The sequence below is a fragment of the Nematolebias whitei genome, chromosome 14 (genome assembly GCF_014905685.2).
Source record: "Nematolebias whitei isolate Nwh7 chromosome 14, NemWhi1, whole genome shotgun sequence".
NCBI lineage: Eukaryota > Metazoa > Chordata > Actinopteri > Cyprinodontiformes > Rivulidae > Nematolebias > Nematolebias whitei.
Window position 1 is genome coordinate 38,912,746 of NC_056511.1, and position 11,840 is coordinate 38,924,585.

General features: G+C 39.9%; 1 protein-coding gene across 1 annotated transcript in view; it reads right to left on the minus strand.

Moving 5' to 3' along the window:
- The window catches only part of LOC119420171 (connector enhancer of kinase suppressor of ras 2), a 64,999-nt gene that overhangs the window by 25,037 nt on the left and 28,122 nt on the right, over positions 1–11,840 (minus strand). Inside the window, exons 7-8 of the mRNA XM_037687550.1 lie at positions 10,609–10,668; positions 10,016–10,084 (exon numbers count right to left, since the gene is read on the minus strand). Coding sequence (XP_037543478.1) covers positions 10,016–10,084; positions 10,609–10,668 — 129 coding nt within the window. The remainder of the gene's footprint in view (positions 1–10,015; positions 10,085–10,608; positions 10,669–11,840) is intronic.

The window sequence follows — 11,840 nt, forward strand, 5'->3', positions numbered from 1 at the left end:
ACATAGAGACAAACGAGACAAACAACCATTCACTTTCTCACTCACACCTAGGGACAATTTAGAGTTACCAATCAGCCTAACATGCATGTTTTTGGTCTGTGGGAGGAAACCGGAGCACCCGGAGAAAAACCACGCATGCACGGAGAGAACATGCAAACTCCACCCAGAAGGCCCCTGGACCGGGGTTTGAACCAAGGACCTGCTCGCTGAGAGGCAGCAGCTCTACCAGTTGCGCCACCGTGCTGCCCTGTTTTAGTATTTATTAAAATAAATTATTCTGAAGATTAAACCGTCAGTGAAAAAGTTATGTCCCCATCTACACTACTACATTTTTTTGTTTTCCAGTTTCCATCTGTTTTTCTACAGATTAAAAAAACCCACTGAAAACACATGCTGTGCCACTAGGTGGGGAGAATGTTCCCATTAACGACATCAAAATACAGAGAAAGAACAAGGCTTGCCTAAAGAATCTCCAAAAGTCTTTATTTTAATGAAGTCATTTGAGTTTCTCAGACACAACATAATACCATTATTTCTGAAAAGCTTAATTTCAACAATCCACACAGAGACACTAAAAACAGAGCTTTTCCAGTTTGGATAGAGGTAAAAAATTAAAAATATAAAAATAAAACCATCAGTTTTCAGTGGTGGGCACAGCTAACCAATTAGCTAACGCTAAAGCGCTAGCTTTTATCATACACTGCTGTCGCTGACACTAAGACTGTAATGTGACAACGTTGTAGGTGAACACAAAACGGTTCATAAATCACAAGTAAAGCGTCCATGTCCTGTTCAGAGGTGAGCTTTCAGAAATTACGTAATCCGGTCCATCGGAGCCAAAGAGGCAGAGCAGAACTCTGATGTGCTGAAGCAGCATGACGCATTCAACGTGTGTCGGACGTCTCCCTCGTGTCATTTACTAAAACGAATTAATTCACTTTAGCGATCCTCTTTTTGGTTACTTCTTATAAACTAACTACAAAGTTGCAGTGTGTCATCATCAGTATTCTCTCAGCAATAAATCTGTTTGTACTAAAGTAAAGATGTGTGAAATGTGTGAGAGAGTCACGTCCCAGAGACAGTGTGAGTGTTGCAAAGCATGCTGAGTAGGAATTATGTGCGCAATGTTTCTGAATGTGAAAATGGGATTTTCATGTTATTTTCCTTTCATGTTTAGTTTGACTTCATTTATGTTAAAGTCTGTTATTGGCTGTAAACTGACACCACGAGTTAGACTGTTTGCAGTAGATATAAGGGGGGGGGGGGGGGGCACTGTGATGGTGGTGATGTCACCAGAAGGTGCTTAGCTCTGCATAGCATAGCATAGCATAGCATGATATGATATGACATGGCATTGCTTGGCATTGCTCCATCCTGTGTACAACACCATCCTGTATGCACCAATATTGTACCTGATGTAAATAGCATTTTAGAAACCTCAATTTAAAAGAATACAATTTTATCCTAACCAGACTGACAAGCTAAAGACTAGTCAGTACGTGGCCAAGACCAAAGTGGATTACTATTGTCCTAAAACGACTCCAGACAGTGTTAAAAATTTTATACCATCCATCTATTATTTTTTACCCACTTTCCGGGTCGCTAGGGTGCATATCCATAAGTCACTGTGTGAGGGACAGGGGGCACCCTGAACAGGTGGCAAGTCCAGCGATATGTAGAGACAAACAAGATAAAAAAAAAAACATTCACAACTAGGGACACTTTAGAGCAGGGCTATCCAACAAAATTGCTCAGGAGCCACAGTTTCTGAAAGTCATGAACTCAGGGACCAGATATCGAGCAATTAAAGTCGTTATGTAAATAAACCAAGTTTTACAATAATCAGTTACCTTTTAAATACATTTATTTGATTGCATTGGATGAAATAAACAGAACCCTAAATCCAAACCCAGAACCAAAAAACAATACCGGTAATATATATTTTTTTAATGAAGTCATTGGTGGGCCGGATCGAAGTCACCCGCGGGCCAGTAATGGCCCACAGACCATCAGTTGAATAGCCACGCTTTAGAGTTACCGATCAGCCTACATGCATGTTTCTGGTCTGTGGGAGGAAACTGAAGTACCCAAAGGAGGCCCACACATGCACAGAGAACATGCAAACTCTACCCAGAAAGGCCCCAGGCCGGGATTCAACCTGGCAACCTTCTCACTGAAAGGCGACATCTGCGCTATCGTACCACCAAATTGTAAACCATTTTACATTAACACTAATTTGCATTATATGAGATTTCTATGATTTTTTTAAAAGCACAAACAGCAGCGGCAGCTAGCTTAAAGCCCAGCCTGGGGCACTTCCATCAGAAACATATGTCTTCCAGAATAACAGCTTCATATAAAACTGATGATGGTGTAAAAGTTTTTTAATTAATTTTCATATGACCCACTGTGATACTTTTGAGATTTAGATGGACTTAGCTCTAGCTGTTTGTGTTTTGGTCCTGGCTACTTGTGTTCACTTCAGTTTATTTAGTGCAAGCATTATGTTTACCTTCAGTCCAAACTCTCGTGTCGGCAGTTTGCTCTCAAATTCATCACCTACTTTGTGAGACATAATTGTGACGCATAAGAGCCACACTTTTTATGAAAGTTTTCCATGCATTTGTTCTAAAAGCGAACGTGTTCTTTGCTATTAAAAGTGTGTGCAAAAAAATCTTAATAATAGTTGGCATGAAAGCAATAAAATAAAAATTCTGCCCAGACAAACACTGCTGCTGAACCAAATACGCCAGCCTCAGTTTGTGGAGAAAACTCTTCTCCTGTGTGGATGACTGCACTGAATTTATTTTTTTATTTTTCTGCATCTTGTGTGAGTATTCCCTGCAGACAGGGAAACTGGGCATTTTTCAGGCTCTGGCCTGGCACTCACTGTGTTCCTCTGAAAGTAGTTTTTCCTCTTGACAACTATCTTACAAATATTCTTCACAAATAAATGCATAAAACCAAGAGAGAGACTAAAATAGGCTGTTCTGTAAATTTTAACAAGCAGTATGCAGATTTTCCTTGTTATTGAGGGATTTGAATAATTAATGTTGGTTGAGTGTTTTTTGGAACTGAAATTGAACAGGAAATTAAAGTAAACCTTAATGTTTTCGGTGCAGGATGTTTAAGTGGGTAGAAGTTATACAGTGTGGAAAGGAACAGAGGGAGTTGTTTTTTTCTTGTCTGAGGGAGTGCAGAGTGACTAGTGAGTGGGGCGAGCAATTTTATCCACAACCAGGTGCAATGGTAGAGCAAGAGGGTGGCCAATGGTGGCCATGGCCACTATAGATTAATTTTCGGCCACCTCAGCCATTTAAGGAGAATATACTTTTAAGCAATATAAAATCTAGAAGGTATAGTTTCCTCAAATGATTGTGGTGGCCGGGATACATACATATATGGTAGAGACCAATGCTTAATTTGAGCCGGATCCTGCCGGGAACTCTCTCAGTTTGACTGGGTGCATTCGGCAACTGTTTGCTTGAATCCAGCAACTCAAATCTCCGCCCCTAAAAGTCCAAAGTCAATGTGCATTTTTATTTTGATTATTTATTAAAAATACAATGAGAGGAAACATTGCCCTTGGCCTGGTGGACCCAATCTGTGGAGTGGATTTTCCGGCCACAGCACACGCACCAGCATGCGCTAGAGTTGCATTCGGGCCCAAAAAAATCAGATCCGACCCGGCCCCAGCTGTCATAATTTCCAAACCCCACTCGACTCAACAAATTAACAGTAATTACAGGTCTGAACTCAGAATAAAACCTGACATTTTTAACAAGTTATTAACGGTGGGGGACGCGCAGCTGAATAAAGTAGACAGAAGATCGAAGCTGAGAGGGTGTTTGTCCTTTCATGGCCGTAAAAGAGCATTTAAACCCTGTTTCTGCCTGCATTCTGCATTATTCAGACACAGACCCTGCTCTGACATGTCTGCTTTGGGATCTCACCTGTTTGGGTCATTGGCTGCGCACGTCCGCCGAGTGCAGCGGCTGAATGAACGCCCATTTGGGCGATGGATCACTGCCTGGCAGTACAGTCCCATCTGAAGCTTAACTGAATTTTATTTTACCTCTTTCAAGGACGGTCAGCTCGCAGTGAAATGGCCGCGTGCAGCAGGTGAATGTATGGCAGGCCATGTTACCATATAATTGGATCGTGGCTGATCCTGACCTAATTTCAAGCCAGACACCGACCAGGACTGCCCTGAATTCGGGTCGGGTGGGGCCAGGCTTAGGGCTCGGGTTAGAAATGACAGCTCTAGCACGCGTAAACACTCCTGCCCAGCAGAGTCGCCGACTGCATGTCCTGCGGGGATAAGCATCTTCTTCCAACACCTTCAGCGGCACGCCCTGCAGACAGTACACGTTACGCACAGGAGCGTCTCCAGACAGCTTTACAGAGCTCGCGCACAACTGCTGATGTTTCAGAAGTCCTGCATACATTTCAGACATAATAAATAAAAAAGCTTACAGTGAAAAATAATTCAAAGTGAGAAATATTTGATGTGTATTATTCACATTAATCACGTATAAAAACAATGGCGCTAATTTGTCAAAATAACAGCAATCAAAATGTCAAAAAGGCAGTCCAATTTACGTTCATAAATACCGTAAATGGATGGATGGATGGATGGCTTGTCCTTAGCTGGACAACCGAGAAGGCAGTCGTAATTGAGATTGGAGCAGCAGGAGCAGCAGGAGCAGCAGTAGCAACAACGCGCAGGAATTAATTCAGCGGAGAAGAATTCAACTCAGAAACGTGAAGTGTGTGTGGGGGTAGGACGCTTAGGATGCTTGACAGAAATGGAGCTGCTCTATTCATACAAAACCTGTTGTTGCTCTCTAAAATGGTAATTTAATCAAATGTTTACAAATTTAGGTAAACCAAGATGTTTAACAACGTGTTAACATACACCAAAATGCAGGAAATAGCATATTTATTCAAAAATTTAAGGGGGAGGAGGACCCACACGCTCCCCCACTCCCCCCCACCCCGCCCGCTACTTGCGTTCCGGCATGATCAGTTTACAAATTAAGCCCTGGTGGTGGCCATCTTGGATATTGATGTGGCAACCCTTTTTATGATATTGACTATTCTTACACAAACATGCAGCCGCACACATAAAAATGAAAGTTGGCACATTGCTTATTTTTGATTATCCAGGTGACAAGGAGGACAGAGGGTATTTCCAAGTGCCCCCTCCTCTTCGCAACAGAAAACTAAAAAGACTGTTCTGACTACTCTTGAGCCAAAAATCTGAAGAAGATAAAAATCCACACTGGTATTATTTTCTCCAGCGTTTCTTCTGGACTTGGTGTAGCTCCGAAAAGCTAAGCCCGCCTGAACAAATCTGGTTCATATTCAGTTTCTCCAAAGTTTCCTTGGATCCACTAAAGTTCAAGGACAATCAGCATCACATCAGCTTGCTCTTAACTACCTGCCACAATCAATTAAAAGTATAAACTGTATTTATGGTGTTATGGCAGTCATTCTGAGTGACAATGCACTTTTGCATCATCAGACATGTCAAACGTGTTTACGAACAATTTCGCCTGGTTAAACTGTCAAACTCACTTCGGCTGTTGCTCAGTCAGTGTCAGCCACATCAGGACATTTTCCCTCTCCAACATCTGTCTGAGAAACACATGACCCAGCTCCACATCATATACTAGGCAACATCATAATCCAGATGTTTCACTTTTCATGTTACCATTAAGAACGCAGTCTATAAAAGTTTGAAAGTACTGGTTGTTTTTGAATAAAAGATCTTGAGCATCATTCATATATTCCAGCATTAAAATAGCTGCAGCATTTATGTAAAACTTGTTTGGACACTTCTGCTGGTTCCCAAAAAGGAGTTAGGAACTGACGCCTCTCTCTTCTCACTTTGGCAGGCTTTTAATCGCTGTACCCTTTAATAACACCAGAAAGTCCTGACACCCAAATCAATGCAGTATTTCAACTTTTTCTCAGTAAGAACAAAAAAAAAAAGAAGTCCATTCAGTGGATGAGTTGACTGACTGAAATGTGCAGCTGTATAATTATCAGACATCTTGCTGTTGCAAACACAGGCAGCAATTATTTTTAACAATAGGAGCTATATTTGAATTCTGCACTGCAGGAGGGTTCTTTTTTCTTTTATTCAAAAAAAAAGTAAGAAGTGCACATTTCACCACCAGGCACTCTCAGCTGATGTGGCTCAATGGCAAAAGTCAATAAAAGGACAACAAAATGTTTCGCACCACATGAATTGATGCATCATTGCAGAAAAAAGTACAATTTTTAACAATGGCTCAGTTTTATTAGATATGCAGGCCCTAACAGTGAGGAAGAGAACCCATTATACTGCAGAATTTTTTATGTTACAATACCCAGTTTGTCAACCACCCCCCTCGCTGACAGATTTGAATAGTGTAGTTTGTAGTTTTCAAGATGAGTGTTTTTCTGGACTGGAATTGAACAGTGGTGAAAGATATTCAAGTGGGTAGGAGTTGGGTCCTGGCGCATAGAAGGAGCAATTTTATCCACTGTCAGGTGCAATGGTGGTGCCAAGGGGTGGCCAGTGGTGGCTTTGGCCACCATAGATTAATCTTGGCCACCACAATTATTTGAAAATTACACTTTGAAGCAATACACAAACTATAAAGCATAGTTTCATAGGGTTTTATATGGTGGTGGTGGCCATCTTGCATTTTGACATTGCAACCCATTTTTCCAAAGGGAACGTTCTTACGCCTAGATGTTTCCACACACCAAAACGGAAGGCAGTACCTCACTTATTTTCCAAGTTATCATGCTCACAACATGGATGGATGGACGGACAGTATTTCCAATTCTTCCGCTTTGCTCCATGACAGGGGACAAAAATGGGTGCGCAACATGTCAGTCTGTTGCACTGGTGACTCAAAATTGTGAAACAAGTTGTGAATTGTCAGCTGTAGTCTCATGAATACTGAACGCCATATAAAACTGTATTGTAGGTCATGCACAATATTTCATTGCCCACCTTCACCCACATTAACCCCGCCTTGGCGCACTTTGCCCCACCTCAGTGGCTACCCCCATGTTTATGATTTAACCTACTGGAGTACGATTTAAAAATAAATGTAGACACACTTGGCTATTTATGTTTTAATCATTCTCATTTAAAATCTGTGTAGTTTGTAGACCTGCACACTTGAAGCTGTAGAATCAGATGTCAAAGTTCATGCTCAATAATCCAGGTAAAGAAAACAGATTGCATGTGACTTCTCAGATTGATGAAGCCCTTCGGATGGAGGGCAAAACGTCTCTCAACAAAAAAAAGTAACTGTCCAGATGACCTGACTGAACATTGTTGGGCAGAAACTGATGCTTTCTGGTATAAGGAGATCTTTGAGCAGGTGGAAAAAATACAACTCCTGCACTTTCAAATTTATGGAACCTAATCTGAGAAGTTTGAGACGCCCGCAACAACTCTGCAACAATTTTGAGAAATAAATTTGTGGGATAAATTCTTTGAACGTGTTCAAAATTCAAGAGAGAAACTTGAGAACTCCACAAATGTTCTGAGACATTTTGGAGACTCCCTCGTGAATCGCCAATTGCAAACGCTCCAACCGTCAGCTCAGTAAAATGTGGATTTTACTGCCTTTGATGACATCACCTGTGTAGATAACAGTAGTCAGGACGCTGAAGCACGTGGAGATTGTTGTATCTTGATGATAGAAAAGAAAGAGGGGAGTGAAAAATGTTTATTGTGTGAATGTTTATGAAGCATTTAGTGATCCATTTTTCTTCCGTACATTTTTCAGCATCTTTCTCGTTCCACAAAATTATATATCGAAAAAATTCAGCTCTTTCAGGACAATCCTGTTATGACTTTTGGTATTGGTGCAACTTTAGCTTTTTGAAAAATTTAGCCTTTTCTGCCATTTTTTTCTCATAAAAAATGAATTGAGCTCATTTTACATCTTTCAAAACTTTAGATCTGTTTACAACTTTTTACCGCTCCTTTCACATTTTGTTCTGCTTCAGCTTCTTTCAGCTTCCTTGTGCAAATTTAAACATTTTTTCAGCTATTTTCAGTTAATTTCAGCTGGTTTTTTTCAGCTGTTTTGTGATCATTTTAGATTATTTCTGCTAACTACAACATTTTTGTGCTTCTTCAAACTTCTTTTTGCTAATTTCAGCTTGTTATGCTCCTTGCAGCTTATGTCTGCACGTTTCAGTTATTTCAGCTACTATTTAGCTATTTTATTTTCAGCTAATTCCACATTTTTTGCACTCATTTAAAAAAATTTCAGCTTAATTCAGCAAAAAATGTACTCTCTCCACTTCCTTCTTGTAATTTCAGCTTCTTTCTCATTTTTGAGCTACTTTCAGCTGTTTTTGCTAATTTCTGCTTCTTTCAGTCTACTAGGGCACATCTGATCTTTCTGCTTTCTTCTGCTAATTTAAGCTTGTTCTAACTTTCAGCTAGATTTTAGAATGTGAAAGTGAATTTTTGCTGTTTTCAGATAAATTCAAGTTTTTAATGATAATTTCTGCTACTTTCAGCCTATTTGATATTTTATGCTAATTTCAGCATGCTGTGCTCCTGTCAACTTTTTTCTGCTGTTTTAGCTTTTTGTGCAATTTCAGCTACTACTGGTATTTAGGTTTTTTTTAATGCTAAATTTAGCTTTTTAGGTCAATTCCACTTTTTTTTTTTTTTTTGCTCATTTAAGCTCTTTCCACTTCCTTCTGGTAGTTTAAGCTTCTTTCTGCCTTTTCAGCTAGTTTTTGCAAATTTCAGCTGTTTTTCAGCAAGTTCTTCTGCAATAAGCATTCACACTGCATTTTTGCAGGAAATGGAATTTCTCTGCCACTGATATTGCCAAATTGGTTAGCCCCCCAGTTATTAATTTCATCTGGGCTTTTTTGTTACAACAAACCAAAATGTTTGCTGTAAAAAAGGGCAGGCTGGTTACTTTAGCTATTTTTTTTAACAAAATGTCACCAAGCCTCCATGTTCAATTAAATGCACTTTCATAAAACACCTGATACCGGGAATTTGATGTCTTCTCGTGTGATTTCTGGATGGACGAAGGCAGAAAACGAGGGGCAATGCTAACCCACTCCTGGCGCTCCTTTGTGTCATGAAGTGAAGTAGCAAAAGAGTCACGTTGTTCGATATGAGAAAACGTAAGCCGGGTTTGCAGCTCAATAATTTGATGAAGTGACGTACACTTCCTGCGATCACCCATTTAAAACAACAGTACAGATTCATTTAGGAGAAAAATTCTCAGCTATTTTATTTTATTTAACTAGCAGTATATTCTTAACAATGACAAAATGGGTTGATGACAAAACTTGTGAGCTTCTTGCTCTTTGTACTGAACATGTACAAAAAGTTTCAACAATGTTATGTCAAAGGCATCCATCACACATTTATTTCATAGTGCAGCACTTAAAAAACCCGAGTTCTGCTCCACGCTTTTTTTACTTCCGCACTGCTCGTTTCATTTCTGAAAGCTCTCGTCAGGCCGACTCAATTGGTGATTTTTGACCGATCAAACGTAGCTAAAGACAGATTGTTCTTTGCGGCCATTTTGCAGACTTGTTTTATAAAATAGCCTTAAGAGAAATAAATAAGAACTTTAGTTTCTTCTGGTTTTTTTACAGGTGCATAAATTAAAAGCGCTCAGTCTTATGTAAACTCATCAGTGTGGGAGTAATATGGGTGTTGGAAGATTTTTTTTCCAATAAAAAAAGCCAGAAACGTTTATATTTTCACACCAATAATGGTGCCTCAATAACACTGTGATGAACTACAGATGCCAAAAGATGAACTGTTTTCTGTGTAATCCCACCACACACACACACGCACAGATGTGTGGTTCAAAACAGCTGTGCAAAATTTAAACAGACATTTGCATAAGCAATCTGCAAAAACAAGTGAGAACAAATGTAGAAAGAAATCATTATGCAAATTTAGAGAGCAAACTCGAAAACAGAACAAGGCAGCAAGAAATAAACATGATCATACCACTGTCTGATGATTGACCTGAATGACTTCATCTCCAGCGTGGATTTTCTTACAGCGATCAGCCAGGGACTGATGGACAAACAGAGATTATTGTTACTATTTAAAGCTTCACGGTGTGCCACAGTATTTATTTAATCTAAAGTATATCATTAAGAGCTGCTTGTGTATTTGGATAATAAACACGTATTGTTTTGAAATACATTAGGTTTCCTTATCCCAATAAAAAAAAATAACATGTATAAACTTATACATTTGTCTTCTGCTCGGTCAAATCTGGTAAACAGTGAGTAAATAACAGCTCAGGATTAATTAATTAGCTGGTGAAGCTAATGTTTATTTATTCTCAACACTAGGTTTACCACATTTGTAACAACAGAAATGAATCACAACAAATCCCTACATCCATTTTAGTCATAGCTGCGCTAATCAGCCTCCAGCTACGCCGTGTTTCCAAAACAAACACTGACAGACTCAAGAGAGGGTGCTTCAGAGAGGAACGGGTTAAGAGGGATACTTCAATCTGCAAATTAAGCCACGTGTGAACAAGCAGCGATGATGTGAACAAAAATGAAAACAAAGAGGCTTTTACTTACTCCTTCGGTGGTCCCGGTGATTACATGCAAACCATCATACGTTGATTTGATGTACATGCCCTGAGGGGATATTACAATCACATCAGCCTAAAATACTGCAAAGCAGCACAGCCAATAACTATTTGCACAACAGATCTGGGTCAGTTTGTGTCCGCAAATCTGCATTAATCTGCTTGAAGTGCAGCATGTGAAAACTTTGGATTTATCAGTAATAAAGGAGCAAGTTTGCATCACTAATTGGTAAATGACTACACAAGTGTTAAAACATCTGCATGCTTTCCAAATGCACCTACTATGATCATCATTTTCTGTACATCATAAAGATGGTCTCACTCAGTGCTCCAAGCAGATTAAATCCAACATGGAGGATTGCCAACTTGCTAAACTGTCACAAAATGTTAAAACTCCAACTTTCACTAAAAAGCTTTTAAAGTGCTTAAAGTGACAAAGAAGCAGCATGCCATCTTCAAGATGAGGGGAAGAGATTTATTTTTTTAGGGCACTTGGCTCAGAGTTGTGCTCAGGGTTCACTGGATGAATGTCCAATCCAGGCATTTGTGTGTGGGGGAGGGCTTTTTATTGTGGCCCCAAGCAGGAAGCTTGTGTCTGAGTGTAGGTCAGTGCAACGATGGAGTTCAGAAAAGTGCTCGTGGATACACAGTAGAAGAAGCAATTCTTCAGTGACATTTAAGAATTATCTGCAAAAGATGATTGCCAGTTGTTGCTATGCAGTTTACACACTGCAGATGTTTTATTTTACTCTGGCCAGGATCTTTTTTTCATTCACTTTGTGTGAACAGAAACCAGTTTTGGGACAGCTACGTTATATTCTGGAAAATGAATCAGAATCAGAATCAAATTTAATGTCATTGCATCGAAGCACAACAAAATTACATTTCAGTACAGCCTGTCCAAAGAAATACAAAGAACATAGACATGGGAGACGGAGTGCCTGAGGCTGCAGCCTCGAGAGGCGCTGCCTTTTTTTTGTTAGATAAGGAAAAGGAGACATAAAGAAAAAGGAGGTACAAAAAATCCAACATATTTCTCAGAAGTTGCAAACAACCTCAGCACAAAAAAAGCAACAAACAAATGACATAAGAAGATTTATGCATGTGGAGTGGGTGAGGGTGATGTGGGAGGGGGATCCCAGCAAAGGCCACCCAAGAGAGCATAGCAGCCACTGGTGCCTTGTATCCAACCTAGGTTACTGCACGGGGGGGGGGGGGGGG